General features: G+C 46.2%; 1 protein-coding gene across 2 annotated transcripts in view; it reads right to left on the bottom strand.

Moving 5' to 3' along the window:
- Nucleotides 1-1,824, bottom strand: part of LOC139575060 (neuron navigator 2-like) — a 121,658-nt gene extending 119,834 nt beyond the window's left edge. The window contains exon 1 of one of the 2 annotated variants that reach the window (XM_071400030.1): nt 943-1,824. In XM_071400030.1, the coding sequence (XP_071256131.1) occupies nt 943-1,176 (234 nt within the window). In that variant the 5' untranslated portion in view covers nt 1,177-1,824. The remainder of the gene's footprint in view (nt 1-942) is intronic. The other variant, XM_071400031.1, reaches the window with a different exon arrangement.
- Between the last annotated feature and the right edge of the window lie 17,816 nt (nt 1,825-19,640).

Below are 19,640 nucleotides of genomic sequence, written 5' to 3'. Positions count from 1 at the left end.
ACTACAACGCACGCACACCAGGTCTGAATCGTGAGAGAGAGAGAGAGAGAGAGAGAGAGAGAGAGAGAGAGAGAGAGAGAGAGAGAGAGAGAGAGAGAGAGAGAGAGAGAGAGAGAGAGAGAGAGAGAGAGAGAGAGAGAGAGAGAGAGAGAGAGAGAGAGAGAGAGAGAGAGAGAGAGAGAGAGAGAGAGAGAGAGAGAGAGAGAGAGAGAGAGAGAGAGAGAGAGAGAGAGAGAGAGAGAGAGAGAGAGAGAGAATTGTTCTAAATTCTAAATTGTTATGGTGATGATATTTCTTCTTTTTTTTTTTTTTTTTTAAGTCGCTCCAAGTCACGTTTTGGTACGGACACGTTGCCAAGCACTTGCTCAAACTCCAACACAACACACACACACTTGCGTCCCCCCCACCCCCCCCCCCCCCACCCCCCCACCCACCCCCAGCCCCCCACCGCACAGCCTTACATGGCATTCAAACGATCGCTCTCTCCATGGAGGCGTTTCTGCAGGGTTGCTAAGCAGACCAATAACTCGCAAACAAACCAAAACATCCACCCTGCTAGTCCTGATAGTCAGTTTGCCTGCTAGCCTGCCTGGACACTGGCAGAGTGCATGCTAAGACACTTTTACATTCAAGGAGGCAGCCTCCCCTTCAAGAACACGCATTCAAGGAATCACATCATTTCCCTGAAGGGGTAACACATCAATGCAGAACCACCCAGCTACAGATGTTTCCTATTACACAGTAAAAACAGCAGCGCAAAAACACACACACCGGTGTAGAATAGAGAGAGTGAGAGAAAGAGGTGTGGATAAAGGGAGTGAGAGCGAGAGATGGCGATCGACCGATAAAGAGAAAGAGGGAAAAGACAGAGTGACGGCGACAGAGGGAGAAAGGGAGAGCGACAGAGGACGAGAACGATGAAGCAGTGTGTCTCTCTCTAACCTGCGTGTCAATTCCACCGTCTGTCGCTGGAGCACTCTTGGTTTTGGGGGCTCCCAAGCCCCCCTGGGGGCCCACTGTGGGAATGTGTCTGTAGGAGGACTTGAGGGGCACGGGCAGCGGTAGGGGCAGGGTGAGGGGGCGCGAGGGCACCTGTGGAATGGGCAGAGCGCTGTGCACCGGCTTGGGTTTGGGCAGTCCCGACTTCATCTTAGAGGCCAGCAGAATGGCAGGCATCTTCCTCTGGGGTACCGAATAGTTTCAGACACACACACACACACACACACACACACACAAGCACACGCACACGCACACGCACACGCACACGCACGCACACACACACACACACACAGTACTGTCCGACCACACTCAAGCAGTTAAGCCGACGCTGTCCTCCCAGTAAGTAAACAGTCTTACCAGCTGGAATACGAGAGTGGGGTAATAAGACACAGTCAATGTGTTGGGAAGTGTCCGTGTGGACTTCCTGAATCCTGACGCTCCTATCTTTAAGAGGAGGGATCTGCTATGATCTGTTATGAGTCTCGATCTGACAGTGGGAGCATTAGTCCAGGTCCAGCTCTCTCCCTAACATTCCACCTGTTCCCTGGCTGTAATCCCTGCTCCGGTCTATTAGGAATACCTGTATTCCCAGTCTCTTACCGGGAATTCCCTGTACTCTGATGCAGGAGTTGGCAGCGTTCCATTTGCCCAGATGCAGTGAGTATTCGTCGAGGGAATCCAGGATGTTTCTCTTCCTGGTGAGCTGAGGTAATTATCTTCTCTGGATGAGAGATGGACAAACACCTTTGCTCCCTCGAGGAAATGAGGAGGAAGAAGGGAACGAGGAAAATGAGAAAAAAACGAGAGAACAGCAACAGAGGACCACTCGCTTCGGCGACCGCTCTGCCTGTAACTGCACTGCACTGACTGCCCTCTCTCTATTCCTCCTCCTCTAACTCTCCCTCCCTCCCTCCCTCCCTCCCTCCCTCCCTCCCTCCCCAGTATTAGCCCTGTAGCAGGTGTGGCTTAGGGGTCGTGGAGAACGGACATGTTTGGATGACAGCCTTAGGCATGCTCTCTCCCTCTCCCTCCCTTTCTCTCCCTCTCTCGTCTCCACTGCCTCCTTCCTTTCTCACTCTCCCTTCCACATTCCAGTTTGGTAGGGTTGGATGAGAGGACTAGAGGGAGAGTTGTAGCCACTGTAGAGACAGGCAATGTATTCCGTAAAGTCATATACACTGTGCAGACTAAGACCAACTGCTGAGATACACATTGTTACACATTATCACACAAAAGGTTGGTGTGTGTGTGTGTGTGTAAATAGCTCTGAGTGTGTGTGTGTGTGTGTGTGTGTGTGTGTGTGTGTGTGTGTGTGTGTGTGTGTGTGTGTGTGTGTGTGTGTGTGTGTGTGTGTGTGTGTGTGTGTGTGTGTGTGTGTGTGTGTGTGTGTGTGTGTGTGTGTGTGTGTGTCAAATAAAATAAAAATGTATTTGTCACATACACATGGTTAGCAGATGTTAATGCGAGTGTAGCGAAATGCTTGTGCTTCTAGTTCCGACAATGCAGTAATAACCAACAAGTAATCTAACCTAACAATTCCACAACTACTACCTTATACACACAAGTGTAAAGGGATAAAGAATATGTACATAAAGATATATGAATGAGTGATGGTACAGAACGGCATAGGCAAGATGCAGTAGATGGTTTAGAGTACAGTATATACATATGAGATGAGTAATGTAGGGTATATAAACATAAAGTGGCATAGTTTAAAGTGGCTAGTGATACATGTATTACATAAAGATGGCAAGATGCAGTAGATGATATAGAGTACAGTATATACATATACATATGAGATGAGTAACGTAGGGTATGTAAACATTATATTAAGTGGCATTGTTTAAATTGGCTAGTGATAAATTTTTACATACATTTCCATCAATTCCCATTATTAAAGTGAGCTGGAGTTGAGTCAGTATGTTGGCAGCAGCCACTCAGAGTTAGTGATGGCGGTTTAACAGTCTGATGGCCTTGAGATAGAAGCTGTTTTTCAGTCTCTCGGTCCCTGCTTTGATGCACCTGTACTGACCTCGCCTTCTGGATGATAGCGGGGTGAACAGGCAGTGGCTCGGGTGGTTGTTGTCCTTGATGATCTTTATGGCCTTCCTGTGACATCGGGTGGTGTAGGTGTCCTGGAGGACAGGTAGTGGGCGGAGCAGTTGCCGTACCAGGCGGTAATACAGCCCGACAGGATGCTCTCGATTGTGCATCTGTAGAAGTTTGTGAGTGTTTTTGGTGACAAGCCGAATTTCTTCAGCCTCCTGAGGTTGAAGAGGCGCTGCTGCGCCTTCTTCACAACGCTGTCTGTGTGGGTGGACCAATTCAGTTTGTTCGTGATGTGTACGCCGAGGAACTTAAAACTTACTACCCTCTCCACTACTGTCCCGTCGATGTGGATAGGGGGGTGCTCCCTCTGCTGTTTCCTGAAGTCCACAATCATCGCCTTTGTTTTGTTGACGTTGAGTGTGAGGTTATTTTCCTGACACCACACTCCGAGGGCCCTCACCTCCTCCCTGTAGGCCGTCTCATCGTTGTTGTTAATCAAGCCTACCACTGTAGTGTCGTCCGCAAACTTGATGATTGAGTTGGAGGCGTGCATGGCCATGCAGTCGTGGGTGAACAGGGAGTACAGGAGAGGGCTCAGAACGCACCCTTGTGGGGCCCCAGTGTTGAGGATCAGCGGGGTGGAGATGTTGTTACCTACCCTCACCACCTGGGGGCGGCCCGTCAGGAAGTCCAGTACCCAGTTGCACAGGGCGGGGTCGAGACCCAGGGTTTCGAGCTTGATGACGAGTTTGGAGGGTACTATGGTGTTAAATGCTGAGCTGTAGTCGATGAACAGCATTCTCACATAGGTATTCCTCTTGTCCAGATGGGTTAGGGCAGTGTGCAGTGTGGTTGTGTGTGTGTGTGTGTGTGTGTGTGTGTGTGTGTGTGTGTGTGTGTGTGTGTGTGTGTGTGTGTGTGTGTGTGTGTGTGTGTGTGTGTGTGTGTGTGTGTGTGTGTGTGTGTGTGTGTGTGTGTGTGTTTGTTTGGACGTGTTTAACTATACTTGTGGGTACTAGAAGTCCCCACAAGAATATAAATAAACAAACATTTGACCAACTGGGGACATTTTGTTAGTCTTCACAAGGTCAAATGCTTTTTCTAGGAGGTTTAGGGTTAGGGTTAGAATTATGTTTAGTGTTAGGAGCTAGTTTTAAGGTTAGGCGTTAGGGAAAGTGCATTTTGAATGGGACTGAATTGTGTGTCCCCACAAGGCTAGTTGTATAAGACTGTGCGTGTGTGTGTGTGTGTGTGTGTGTGTGTGTGTGTGTGTGTGTGTGTGTGTGTGTGTGTGTGTGTGTGTGTGTGTGTGTGTGTGTGTGTGTGTGTGTGTGTGTGTGTGTGTGTGTGTGTGTGTGTGTGTGTGTGTGTGTGTGTGTGTGTGTGTGTGTGTGCGTGTGTGTGTTTGAGACTGTCGGGCACTGGGCCACTGCCTACTCATGTGTTGAGAACGATTTCTGCTAGGAAAGGATGCCCTGCTCATGTTCCGTCATCATGTTATCCTGTCTCTCTCTTCCTCTTCCTCTTCTCTTTCTCTCTCTAAGTCTTTCTCTGTTCCCTTTGTATTCCAAATTACACTGACACAGTTAAAAACAGGCTCAAACATTATGCTGTCTGTGGCACACAGCATGTAACACACAGCATGTAACACACATCATGTAACACACAGCAACACTCGATGCTTTCTCAGGTCTCTGATTGTTACGGACCTGTGCCCAGTGGCAGGAGAACAGACCACGATTAGAGACAGGCCCTAATTTACTAACAATCTTATTCTATATCAGGCGACGGAGCTTATGCAAATGGTATATTAATCTGCTCTGGAGCTGACGTTCAACGTGAAGGGATCACAGCAACAGCAGAGCAGTAGCCTAAACGCATTAAAACACACTCTCTAATCACAAGACAAAGGGAGAGAATTGGAGAAGGCAACAAACACACACACAGTGAAGGCAGATTTGGGAGGGGTGATGACATCACTGGATCCTTTTTGGAGACAGTACCCCCAATCCCCGTTCGTATGTTAATGATAATCCTATTAGCATAACTCTAAATCGTGGAAATGTTCCCTCATATCTGACTACGAGTGTCTATTTATGGATCATGTTCAAGTATGTGTGTCCAATGACAGTTGCAAGAGAAAGTTTGGGAACCCTTTGGAAGTACCGGGATTTCTGCGTTGATTGCTCGTAAAACGTGGTCTGATCTTCGTCTGAGATCCCGATAATAGACAAGAGATATTACGGTGAACGCTGGCCATTTTGGCTGACCGACAACCAGCGTCCAAAAAAAGCGCGCGCGTCTGTGTGTCACTGGCAATGTAAGGTGTGTCGTGAAAGAAAATGTCACAGTAACAACTGAATGTTCCACTACTCCATGACTTCTCCACGGTTCCTAGCACCGACATGTCCCAGCCAAGCTCTGGGAAAACTCTCAGGAGAAAATAAGAGAAAAAAAAAAATGTCTTTATGTGATTTCAACTTTGAAGTTAACTGGATGACAGTCCAGTACATTCTAATAGTACATCAAGCCTACTGTAAAGTGTGTTATCTCAATGTAATAACTAACACCCTCGGTACAGCCACAGAGATATAAGGACTCCAATGTGAATATATCTACTATATATTTACCTCACTATTCATGTAGCCTACAATTGTGTGCGTAGGAAGATAAAAGGTGGGGTACTTGTTATGAGTTAAACCAGTATGTTGGCTTACATTAAACCCTTATCCAAACATGGACTTCTCTGATGACTCGGTCAACTGAAACGTGCAAGGCATCTTCTCAAAGAGACACGCACGCACGCACGCACGCACGCACGCACGCACGCAAACACACACACACACACACACACAACCTTTCTAATCGTGACAATGACTTGACATTTTCACTGTGGCACTGGTGAATCTACAGCTTGAGTCAACCCAACCAATCTATTCACTCACCACCCAGGACGGATGGAGAGTATCGCGCACGCGCACACACAGTTAACTAACAGTGACCCCATCAGGCCTGAGCCACACGAAGAGGAGAGTCCATTAGTGCCAGAGAGAAGTACGGCTCTGTCTCCGGGTGTCACAGTGAACATAGCTCACTGTCAAGACACACGACCGTATCACAGCTAAGAACAGAAGTTTTCCCAAACCACTTGGCCTGAGCAGGAAAACCCCGGATCAAAGCTCTCCTGGTCAGGAAAAATTTACTATTGCCCTACTCACAAAATGTGAGTCTAGGACAGAGATCATCAACTACATCGAGTGACAGGCAATTTTTTTCTGGATCGGATGGTCGGGGGGCCAGAACATAATTACAAATATTTGTAAATTGACTTCAAGAAGCCCAAACATATATAATGTTTGACTACAAAATGAATCATTTCAAACCTCGCTTACATTTGCGCACGATCAAAACGCTTGAATATTTTTTTTGCTCAGAAAACTCGAAACCATTTGAGGAACCGTGGTCTCCGGATAACTTGAATAGGGCTGGGAGGATAACAAGCGAATAGAACGTCGACTTGAGCGCTGACCTTTCGAGATAATAAGGAAGAAAAATAGACGTTTGATTGTTCACGTGCACTTAGAGGGAGATGACCTAGAAAATCAACTGAGGCCACAAAGAAAATGGGCCACGCACAAACAAACCACGCGTACACGCCCGGCATAAACACAGACAACACTCCCAGCAGCACCTAAACAACACATCACATTCAATAACCACAGGTGACAAAGGAGGCCAAGCAAGGGACATAGGACTCACCGCTGTGTGTGTGTGTGTGTGTGTGTGTGTGTGTGTGTGTGTGTGTGTGTGTGTGTGTGTGTGTGTGTGTGTGTGTGTGTGTGTGTGTGTGTGTGTGTGTGTGTGTGTGTGTGTGTGTGTGTGTGTGTGTGTGTGTGTGTGTGTGTGTGTGTGTGAAACAGTCTTTCCACGTAGGAAACATAAACAACTGAATGTCTACTTGCAGAGAGAGAGACTGCTCCAAATGAGGTGTTAATTAAGCTGGAATAACTGATAAGTGGACTGCATTACCACTTCTAATATCCACATAGAAACACTATCCTTACAAAAGCACAGTAATTGAAATTAAAAAGGGGGGGGGGGGGGGATAATGATACTGGAAAGTTAACATGTTTCTCATCCTCATGAAGAACATATTAGCCACAAAAGACACCATCTAGCCAGTAGCCACAGGCCGTAAGCTAGGGTAGCTATAAGCCTATTACCCTCAACCAATGTCACAATCAGTCATTCTGTTCGTCTTCGTGAGACAAAATGACACAGAAAAAAAGGTGATTGAAAATGAGGGTATGAGGTAAAAAGTGATATACAATGTAGGGAGAGTATGAGAGAGACAGAGAGAGAGGTAGAGAGAGAGAGGTAGAGAGAGAGAGGTCGAAAGAGACAAGAGAAAGTGGAGGAGAGAAGGCCTGAGGGATAAAAAATACTGTAAAAAAAAAAGGTGCTGGAGTGGCAGCCTAACGAAGGTAAACATCCCGTTCTCTACCAGCACAGGTGCATCCTTCAAATGGTCTCATTTCCATGCCTCAGAAAGACGGTCCCGTCACATATTATAGCAATACCACAAGGGAATACACACACGCACACACACTGAGCTAATTATAGAAACCATGCATCCGCACACTGCTGTTTACAACAGAACTGTCAAGAAAATAAAAGAAGAACCCATATTTACTAAGTAGTTTGGAAGAATGGTGTACTGATGTGTGTGCCTCCATGTGTGTGTAGACGTGTGTTTGTCCTCGAACCAGTACTGGTAGACCAGGCATCAGAATAAATCAGCAGAGTGAGGTGAGACCACAACCCTGCTGTGAGGTGAGACCTGCTTAAGTTCCTCCCAGGGTCAGCCAGGGAGAGGAGATTTTGGATGCACACACACACACACACACACAAATACATAGAAGCGTACACACACACACTACATTTTTGTCATTTAATAGACGCTCTTATCCAGAGCGACGTACAGTAGCAATTAGGGTTAAGTGCCTTGCTCCAAGGCACATCAACAGATTTTCCCACCTAGTCGGCTCGGGGATTCGAACCAGTGTCCTTTCGGTACCCCCATCCTGGCAGACGGATGTGTGTGTGAGCCACTGCAGAGAGACCCCCCTCCCCCCCTCTGTGGATGGCAGTGCCGACCCAAAGCTGTCATAAGAATTCTCACATCGAATCAAAGGCATGGCGTTATCAAGGGTATTCACAGGAGAGGACACACACACACACACCATTAACAACCGCAACTGTCTGCGGTTTGTCAATGAAATGCTTGTAGAGTAGCTTTCATCATCATCATCATCGGATTTCATCTTCAGGAGGAAATGGAAGCAGCTAGAAGAGAGTAGATAAAAATGAAATGTTGCTTACCTGTTAAATAAAGGCCCCCGCAGCATCAGAGGAAAGGAAGGACGAAAACATAGGAAAGAAGGAAGAGAGAGAAAATAGGTCAGTCAATTAGTTAGTCATGGCCTGAACTTAAAATGTTTACAATACACCCAAGAAGGTGAAAAGTGAACCGTGTTTCAATAACCAATCAACACGGTCTCTTCGGTAGGACAGCTGCGGCCAGAGAGAGCGCTGAAAGCAAAACGATCAAAATTCCACCCGAGTGGGGTTAATTTGCCCCGTGTGGTAATTGTCATACAGCTTACACCTATTCTATTCTTTCGGGAGAAAAGGAAAGGAAACCTTATTAGCCCTCGCCCAGTGAGCCAACTCCCCTTCAGCTGAGGTCATTCAGTGAGCGATCAATCACGTTTATGACCTCCTTCTACCCGCCAGGTGCCAACCCTCAGAAATGTACTGCCAACTAATGCCCACCCAAACCCTCCATTATAGCCTCCTCTTTAATAGCTCTTACTCATAGCTTCCATTCGTCAGGTAATAGTGTTTGCATGCTGACGTATTACCAATTAAACGGCTTTATGACATGGGAAATAAACAACACGGGAACCGTTTACACACCTGTTTAGCATGCAGTGTGAATGTAATGCTCGGCTATTCAATATTATGCTGTTTACCTAATGTGTAAAGCCCTGTGGCAGAAGTTGTTGAATAGACAAATCCTTTAGGGTGGGATGTACGAGGACAAATGAAATGAAAGACAGAAGCAAAAGTGCAGGCAACACACACACACACGCGCACACACACACACACACACACACACACACACACACACACACACACACACACACACACACACACACACACACACACACACACACACACACACACACACACACACACACACACACACACACACACACACACACACACACACACACACACACACACCAGTTAACCAGAAAGGAAATCTTCTGTAAGGCATTGTTATTAGCCTAATTTCCTGCCCTGGGTCTTTGATGCCAGCTCTGTACTGACGAACGCTGCTTGATGAAATGTATTAAAGCCACAACGTTTGAACCCAGGGCTCTGAGCATAATCTAATTCAAAACAGTTTGGGATTCACGAAATCGAAAACACACTGAATCCCAGCCGCAAAACGGAACAGAAATGTTACCGTCTAATTTGGCCCCACGCTGGCGTGGATGGTTCTCCTCAGCCCACTCCACCAGTCAAACCCAGGAAGAGTGCATATTAAAACTAAGGCAAAAGCCTACCCAGCCACTTGAAAGGATTATGTTGTTGGTTGGCCTTTTAATGAAAGTAATAAATGAAATGAAAGATACGTTTGCGTGTCAGTGGGTATAATGTTGAGTGAGAATGTGTGTGCATCTTGTTCTACGAGGGCCCACACATTGCGTCCAAACGTGTCCTGGCTCTCAGCTCTAATAGAGAATCACTAGTGAGAAAACAGAGGCCTCTCCTGTGAACATCAGGGTTGCCAGATTGCCAAGACCCCTGCCAAAGCCAAGGGGGAAAAAACAAGTGGACGTCCACCCCTCCGAGACCAAAACACAAGTCAAGTCAATGGCAGAAACCATTCACTAATTCTTGCTTCGACTCTGCACAGGCCAATCTGGCAACCATGAAGTTGGTTTTAGCCAGAGAGGCGATAGGTTGCCAGGAATACAGCCATGGTGGGTGGAGAGAATACAACCATGTGGATGAATGTTTCATCCTGTTCTCACACTCCTAGAGAGCACTCATTGGCACTGTTGTCTCAAGCTTTCAGAAAGATCAGACCTGATCCTTTTTAAAGGCCAAATCTGAAAGACCATACGAGTATTTCAAATAATCTGGTGCTAGGTTGGCCATCTCTGTTTCAAACTATCCTATGAGAAAGGTGGAGGAGAAGGCACCCTAGGTTGCCAGGTGTACACTCAAAGCTTATTTTTATTTATTTAATTTCATTGAACCTTTATTTAACTAGACAAGTCAGTTAAGAACAAATTCTTATGTACAATGACTGCCTAGGAACAGTGACTGCCTTGTTCAGGGGCAGAACTACATATTTTTACCTTGTCAGCTCGGGGGATTCGATCTAGCAACCTTTCAGTTACTGGCCCAACGCTCTAACCACTAAGCTACCTGCCGCCCCAGATAAACTACAACTGTGTCCTTGTCTCGTAGAACCACAGACGACAACAACAAACTCCCAGACCCCATAACCCACCGCAACAATCTCCTCCCAGCTCTAACTAACAACTGACTGACAAACTAACTAACTGACTAACTAACTAACTAACTGACTGACTAACTAAATAACTAACCAGAACTCACTCTCTCAGTCTCTCTGCACCAGATGCAACAGTCAGAAAGTCTACAGTAGCACAATTTATCGCTTTAGCAGCAATCCTGTGATCAAATTACGAGGTGAGTGCTCCGTCAGTCTAGCAATCCCTTAAAGAGCTTAGAGGCGGACGGGCAGCCATGGCAGGAGTCTTAACGCCACGGTGGGTCAGTAAGGCAGTTCTCGCCCGCTTTGCCGCACGCTTGTCTTAGGACTAATCCCGTTTTGTGGTCGAGAGCGGTGTGTGTGTGTGCCAACCTTAGATCGCGCCACCACCGCCGCCCAAGTTCAGTGTAAGGCGAGGAAGGGGAAAAGACAAATGACAAGTGTGTTTGTGTGTAGAGGGCAAAAGGATGAGTCGGGGGGCGATAGGGTACAAGACGAGTCACTAGCACCGCACGTGCTCCAGGGGCTGTGATGTCATCCAAATAATCACATTGTTACGTCCCATGTAGGAACTTCTAACTTTACGCTAATTCCACAGAGGAGTTCTTACCATCCATTTACATTTTTACATTCCATACAGGCAAACCTGATTAATGCATGTTTATCACATACGTATCTACATTTGTGGAATATCACACGTTTCAATGTTTGGAATATCCCTGGTTTCAGCAGTAGGGGAAAGAGACATTCCGTCATCCCATCACACAACACGGTTGGCAGTGACGGATGGCTCGTTTCACCCCACTTCAACTGTCACGCCCGTTTAACACCGATGACGCTCGCGAAAGGCCGAGCGAGGAGAGAGAAAGAAGGAGGAAGAGAGTGAGAGAAAGAGAGAGAGAAAAATGAGAAAGGGAGCAGTAGAGAAAAAAGAACGAGAGCGATACAGGTGACATGGCAAAGACACCCATTGTAAACCGCCATGAAATTACCCTGCGAGACTGCTGGGAGGCAAACGCCCCAGATAAACAGAGAGAAAGAGGCGGTGGACTGAGGGATGGTATACAGCGGTGAGTGTGTGTACGTGTGTGTGTGTGTGTGTGTGGGGGGGAGGGGAGGGGATTAGATTTGGCTGTATGTGCTGGGAGCCACAGAGACCCTTCAGCATCCTCTGGAAGCCTCAACCGTGTCAGATCACATCAGTGTCCTTGCCAGCATCCAAGCACACACACACACACACACACACACACACACACACACACACACACACACACACACACACACACACACACACACACACACACACACACACACACACACACACACACACACAGCCACAGAGGCAGCAGCAAAGCCTGCATCCCCGGGACACAGCGAGGGTTGGGCTGCGTTACTGACAGCCAATCTCCTTAAGAATGTCTTCATAATATGATGGCACCCACACACTTCTTGAACCCAAACTCAGCCCCCCTCCTGTCCTCGTTACCCCCCCCCCACCCCGTGGGCACCAATCACACAGCAACAGCTTACCATGAAAAACCCAAATCCCCATACTGCTCCCCATCCCTGCCCATGCCTCCGGATCCTAACGCTCTGCATCACTGGCGAACATGGATATGACGAGGTAAGCAGGTTTCGCGGCTGGATTGTCAGCGATGCGGTGCGGGAACGTTAAGGGAAGCCTTTCACCAGACTCCCCCTTGGGGATTTATTTCTAATACCCTTATTGCATTCGCTGTCTCTTCTCTCCACTCCCCCCTCCTCTCTTCTCTCTCTCTTTCCATGTCACATGTGACCCAGTTCAACTCGCTCGCTCTCCTCTCCAGGCTCTTTCTAGTGGTCCACAGCAGCGGCCAGGGATAGGATGATGTTTGTTGTGGAGCATGACGTATTGGAACACTGCATCGGAGGGGCCATGGTGGCTCTGACAGACAGACTCCCTCAGGGCTACAGAAGAGATATGAGTGAGGACCTTAGTATACTGAGAGAGAGAGAGAGAGAGAGAGAGAGAGAGAGAGAGAGAGAGAGAGAGAGAGAGAGAGAGAGAGAGAGAGAGAGAGAGAGAGAGAGAGAGAGAGAGAGAGAGAGAGAGAGAGAGAGAGAGAGAGAGAGAGATTCCATCATCCACCCAGTAGTAGAGAAACGCAAGGCTAATGCTGAAGTAATGCTCTCATTACTTCTTACTAAACTTTAAAACGTAGGTCTGAAATCTACTGTCTTGAACTGTGATCAACTCTCACAAAATAAGTTAAGAATTAAAAAGCCAGTGAAAAGAAAGGATGATAATTCCCTGGTTACCGAATCGACGTTTACTGAACAACAGACTGGAAAACATTAGCTTCTCTCTCTCTCTCTCTCCCTACCTCACTCTTTCTCGGCGCACTCTCTTCCTATCTCCCTCTTATCTCTCTCACTGCCCCCCCCCCCCCCCCCCCCCCCCCGTTGTTGAGCAGATGGAGGATAATTGGTTTCTTAGGAGAAATGGAAAGTATTCCTTGTGAGATGGGAGGAAAGGGAGAGTCGTATATTTTCCTCCAATATTTAGAGGGTGACTTACTATCCTGAAGACTCTTAGTGTAACGGACATGATTTAAAATGGCAAAAGAGGATTAAAACTATTTAAAGTTTGGAAAATTGCAAGCTGATTGACAAGGTTGAATATGCAACAAATGGAGGGGAAATGATCTCCCTTTTAATCAAAATGACCTCAAATATACAATGGAATCATGTTGTCAAAGAAGGTTTTCCATATTCTCAGAGTGGGGGGGGGGAATCCAGTTTTAGACGAACATAAGGTGCCACTATATTCCATTCCCCTGTCAGATTTCACTATGGCCAACTCACTGACTGTGCAAGGACTTCCAAATCAATTGGTCAGTTGATCTTCTAACGGTTAACATCCGAACTGGACAGACATAATCCATACCAAGCTGCCATAACGTTTTAAGTGAGGCTTGCAAAAATAGGGCCCGGTTATGAGAACCGTAAATCAGACGGACCCAAGGGCTAGCTACCCCTAACCCCATTGACCTCAACTGATGGTTTACACCACATCAACTCAATTCCCCCAAAAGGACAGGAGCCTACGGGGAGAGCGATAACAAATATATTGGGTCGTAAAGAATGTAGGCTTTCCCGTAAACCTCTGCTGTGGGACTCCGTTCAGTCAGTCAGTCAGACACACTGTCAGGATATTACTGCAGCCTGGAGCACCACCATCTTCCCTCTTCATTAACCCTGACACTGAGTTAAGGTCACACCATAACCACCGTCACCGCTGGATCTGCTGAGGCCTGGGTTTTTTAAGGCCCAGCCCCAGAGAGAGGGAAGGAAAGAGGGACGGATAAAGAGGGGGGGAGAGGTATAGTATTAGAGAGGTAGAAGTAGAGAGGGAAGGGAAAGTGGATAGGGAGAGAGAGTAGATGGGGGGGGGGAAATGGATTTGGGAATTTGCTCACCTCCAATTCAATGTGCTAAAGGGGATGGTTGGTGGTGCTTGGATAACAGGGAACCAATAAAAGGGAAGTCTCAAAGAATGTACGAGTCAGAGAGCATCAGACTAAAGGTTACAGCGAATCACAAACTGCTCTCTAGCAAAAGGGAAGATCACTCTGAGTTCAATATCTTTGGGAAGAATAGATCAGCTGCAGGTCACAGTAGTCCAATTAAGTGTGTGTGTGTGTGTGTGTGTGTGTGTGTGTGTGTGTGTGTGTGTGTGTGTGTGTGTGTGTGTGTGTGTGTGTGTGTGTGTGTGTGTGTGTGTGTGTGTGTGTGTGTGTGTGTGTGTGTGTGTGTGTGTGTGTGTGTGTGTGTGTGCGTGCGTGCATGCGTGAATGTTTCCGTGCTACACGCGCGTGTGTGTGTGTGTGTGTGTGTGTGTGTGCTCGCGACAGTGTGTGTGTGTGCGTGCATTTCTGACTCGCCACAGGGAAAGGGGGGAATAGTGCGGATTACGAGGACAGCGGCTCCATATGGGTCTAAGCAGGTCTGATGCCCAGCTCTGGAATCTAGCCCAGACTGTCCTGGCTCCAACCCAGAACAACATCTCTTTAGCTGGCAATGTTCTGCTGGTTCTGCCTGGAAGCCTCTGGTTCTACTTAACTTATAGACTCACAACAGGGGGACACCGAGGTAGGGAGAGCCACAGAGGGTAAAGACTTAAATGCTAAACTTTTAAAAGACTGAACCCTGTTTTTAATCTGCGCAGACTCTTATAGAGTATCAACTGGTGTCCAGGGATTCAACAAACTGACATCAAGCCAGAAGCAGGAATCAAACACGACTCTTCCTCTGACTTCATTTGAGGTTTACTTGTGTCTGTTGGTTATGTTGAGACTTCCTTGAACCCCAAAATGAAATGTCTCCTGTTGATGTCATTACTTACTTACTTTGTTAACATCTCAACATGTTGGATAAATTACCTTTGTATGACCTGGTTTGAGATTACGATGCCGTTTCGTTCCTAGGTTTATTCAATCGAGTGACTATGCTGTGTCAATCTGTGAGTTGGATCTTTGCCCTGTGCCCTTTTTCCCTTAATCCTATATTGACTACAGCTGAATACTGTCCCTCTTTTCACCGTTCCCGCCACGCAACCTGGCATGTGACTTCTCTCCAAACCTGATTTAGTCATTACAACAGATCTTTGATCCAGACATGTTGAGGAAATTGAATTAGGGCGACCTGGATTTTAAAAAATCTGCATGCAATCAGACGCGCTTGTCAATACAGATGTCGCCATGCTCACAGCTGGTTGTCAGGGTAATCTGTAGGGTGTGAATCATGGTGCCTGATAAGCGCTCCGCCATTATATATATATATACAGCTGAAGTCGGAAGTTTTCATACACCTTAGCCAAATACATTTAAACTCCGTTTTTCACAATTCCTGACATTTAATCCTAGTAAAAATTCCCTGTCTTAGGTCAGTTAGGATCACCACTATATTTTAAGAATGTAAAATGGCAGAAAAATTGCAGAGAGAATGATTCATTTCAGCTTTTATTTCTTTCATCACATTCCCAGTGGGTCAGAAGTTTACATACACTCAATTAGTATTTGGTAGCATTGCCTTTAAATTGTTTACCTTGGGTCAAACATTTCAGGTAGCCTTCCACAAACTTCCTACAATAAATTGGGTGAATTATTGCCCATTCTTCCTGACAGAGCTGGTGTAACTGAGTCAGGTTTGTAGGCCTACTTGCTCGCACACGCTTTTTCAGTTCTGCCCACACATTTTCTATAGGATTAAGGTCAGGGCTTTGTAATGGCCACTCCAATACCTTGACTTTGTTGTCCTTAAGCCATTTTGCACAACTTTGGAAGCATGCTTGGGGTCATTGTCCATTTGGAAGTGTCACGACTTCGGCCGAAGTCGGGTCCTCTCCTTGTTCGGGCGGCGCTCGGCGTCGACGGTCTTCTAGCCATCATCGATCCACTTTTCATTTTCCATGTGTTTTGTCTTGTTTTTCCTCACACCGGGTTTCAATTCCCTCAATCATTTGTTGTGTATTTAACCCTCTGTTCCCCCCATGTCTTTGTGTGGGATTGTTTATTGTAAGTGCTTGTGCACGTGTTGTAAGTGCTTGTGCGCGATGGACTTTGTACCCAAATGCCTTGTTATTTTTATGCCGTGGGTTTTGCTATTAAACTGCTCCGGCTATTACCAAGTTCTGCTCTCCTGCCTCTGACTTCCCTGCCACTGATTACGCACCCCTTACAGGAAGACCCATTTGCGACCACCTTTAACTCCCTGACTGATGTCTTGAGAGGTTGCTTCAATATATCCATATAACTTTCCTACCTCATGAAGACATCTATTTTGTGAAGTGCACCAGTCCATCCTGCAGCAAAGCACCCCCACAACATGATGCTGTCACCCCCGTGCTTCACGGTTGGGATGGTGTTCTTTGGCTTGCAAGCCTCCCCCTTTTTCCTCTAAACATAACGATGGTCATTATGGCCAAACAGTTCTATTTTTGTTTCATCAGACCAAAGGATATTTCTCCAAAAAGTACGATCTTTGTCCCCATGTGCAGTTGCAAACTGTAGTCTGGCTTTTTTATGGGGGTTTTGGAGAAGTGGCTTCTTCCTTGCTGAGCAGCCTTTCAGGTTATGTCGATATAGGACTCGTTTTACTGTGGATATAGACACTTCTGTACCTGTTTCCTCCAGCATCTTCACAAGGTCCTTTGCTGTTGTTCTGGGATTGATTTGCACTTTTCGCACCAAAGTACGTTCATCTCTAGGAGACAGAACGTGTCTCATTCCTGAGCGGTGTGACGGCTGCGTGGTCCCATGGTGTTTATACTTGCGTACTATTGTTCGTACAGATGAACGTGGTACCTTCAGGTGTTTGGAAAGAATGAACCAGACTTGTGGACGTCTTCAATTTCTTTTCTGAGGTCTTGGCTGATTTCTTTTGAATTTCCCATGATGTCAAGCAAAGAGGCACTGAGTTTGAAGGTAGGCCTTGAAATTCATCCACAGGTACACCTCCAATTGACTCAAATTATGCCAATTAGCCTATCAGAAGCTTCTAAAGCCATGACATCTTTTATGGAATTTTCCAAGCTGTTTAAAGGCACAGTCAACTTAGTGTATGTAAACTGCTGACCCACTGGAATTGTGATACAGTGAATTATAAGTGAAATAATCTGTCTGTAAACAATTGTTGGAAAAATCACTTGTGTCATGCACAAAGTAGATGTCCTAACCGACTTGCCAAAACTATAGTTTGTTAACAAGAAATTTGTGGACTGGTTGAAAAACGAGTTTTAAGGACTCCAACCTAAGTGTATGTATACTTCCGACTTCAACTGTATATACGGGGTGGCAGGTAGCCTAGTGGTTAGAGTGTTGGCCCAGTAACCGAAAGGTTGCTAGATCGAATCCCCGAACTGACGAGGTAAAAATCTGTCGTTCTGCCCCTGAACAAGGCAGTTAACGCATTGTTTCTAGGCCAATATTGTAAATAAGAATTTGTTGTTAACTGACTTGCCTAGTTAAATAATAATATCAAATCAATGCAGCTCTCTCTGACAGTAGACATCAAGCAAATGTAATTAATCATGGCAAACACAGTTTGTCAGTTTCGCTATTCAAAATGGCATCTTGTGTCTACAGGAAAATTGTAATAATTATCTTGTAGGAGGTACTGGCATTCTGAAGCGGTTGAGTTGGTGTGGGTGACAGTGTGGCGTCATGCATTCTGATTCCATCCACCAACTGTCTCTCTGGGATGAAACAGAGCAAGACAGAGTGTGACAGCAGTTCAGATGGGCTGCAATGCCCAAACATAGTGGGGGTCCAGTCTCTCTCTCTTCTACTTATATCCCCTATCTCTCTCCATCTTCCTCCGGAAGAGCAGCCTGAAGTCTGAATTAGCTTCTCTCTTATAACACTCATCCCTCCTGCACTCAGAGATGTACTTATCAGCCACTACAGGTGTGATTCGGAGAGATGGTTGCAGTGCCAGGACGATTACATGCCCCCAGAAACACTGTTAAGCCCGAACAGGGAGAGCAATCAAAATCAGAGCCCAATCAGTCTGAAGTATAGTTCTTCTACCACACACTAGATAAAAAGGGTTAGGTTCGTCTTGTTTTCTGGTTCACCGATCTCTACATGGAACCCAAAAGGGTTCTACCTGGAACTGAAAGGGACAAATTAAGAACCCTTTTGGAACCTTTTTTCCCCCGAAAAGAGTAGAGACCAGTGGACCAGAAATCAAAGCGTCGGGTTTTCCAAGGGTTCTCTTACGGGGTCAGCTGAATAACCCTTTAAGGTTCTAGATAGCAACTTTTTTTCTGAGCGTAGTGTTTAAGAATTTAAAGCCTGGGTCTCACTTGAAAACCCATCTAGTAGAAGACTTACTGAAGCGAATTGTGCCGAACTAACGCCTACAGACCTTCACTACTGAGTCATAAGAGTCTTTGAGGAACATTCTTCGTCCGTCAAACCACCAATACTGTAATTACTCTTATCTACACACATTTCCCCCACTTTGGTCTGAAACTCATATTTCTCTGCGGCTGTGTTCTTTATCAAGACCTTGAGCTCATTAAAAACCTGAGCTTAACATCTCAGTCGGAGTCTCAATCATCAATAAGCCTAGAGCTCCGTATCTAATCACTTGATTAACTGGTTGGTCCCTCTCACAGTCAGACTCCATCATAATAACCCTAATGACGCTAAAAATCAGGACCGGTCCAGCAAAATAAGACAGAAAAATACTATTTAGGATTCTGCCTGTGACGTTTAAACCCGTCATTAGCATAACTATGGGGGATGCTGTAGCTTGTGATTGGGTGTTGGAGAGGAAGTGGTAAAGATGGAAAATGCCTGATCTCCCAGGGTAGATATTGATATTCATCCTATAGACGGTTTTGAATTCCTTGATCAAGCCCTGAAAGCGCATTACGATTTGTTCAAAGCCATACTCTGTCATACTTCCAATATGTGTGTAAGTATATCTTAATAGTCCATTTCTAGGGTGATCGATCTCAACATCAAGAGAGAAAACTTAACATATAAGCAGAGCAGGCCTGCGTCGTATTTACAGTCAAAGGTCCGTCACAGGTTCCCATAGCGATGTTCTTCCCTAGCCCCTCCACTCTCAGATAGATTTTGAGGTTTGATCGAAGTGGTGGCAGTGTGTGTGTATGTGTGTGTGTGTGTGTGTGTGTGTGTGTGTGTGTGTGTGTGTGTGTGTGTGTGTGTGTGGTGTGTGTGTGTGTGTGTGTGTGTGTGTGTGTGTGTGTGTGTGATGTCAGAAATACTGCTGTCATAAAGAGTACAGGCTGCCATGCCTCTTAACCATGGCGCCCTTTGGAAACGTCAAACAGGAAAATAAAACTGACAGGCGGCTTGCCCTGTCATGCAATTCCCCAGATGTACAGCCCTGCTGACCCAGTGTGTTATTATTAAAACAGAAATCTGATGGAGGGAATGCTGGAATCTAACTAACAAAATGACCGTGACTGAAAATGTATGCTTTA

This window comes from Salvelinus alpinus, chromosome 5 (genome assembly GCF_045679555.1).
Source record: "Salvelinus alpinus chromosome 5, SLU_Salpinus.1, whole genome shotgun sequence".
In the NCBI taxonomy this organism is placed as follows: Eukaryota; Metazoa; Chordata; class Actinopteri; order Salmoniformes; family Salmonidae; genus Salvelinus; species Salvelinus alpinus.
The sequence above is the reverse complement of the archived record's forward strand: the minus strand, read 5'-3'. Positions and strand labels throughout refer to the sequence as shown.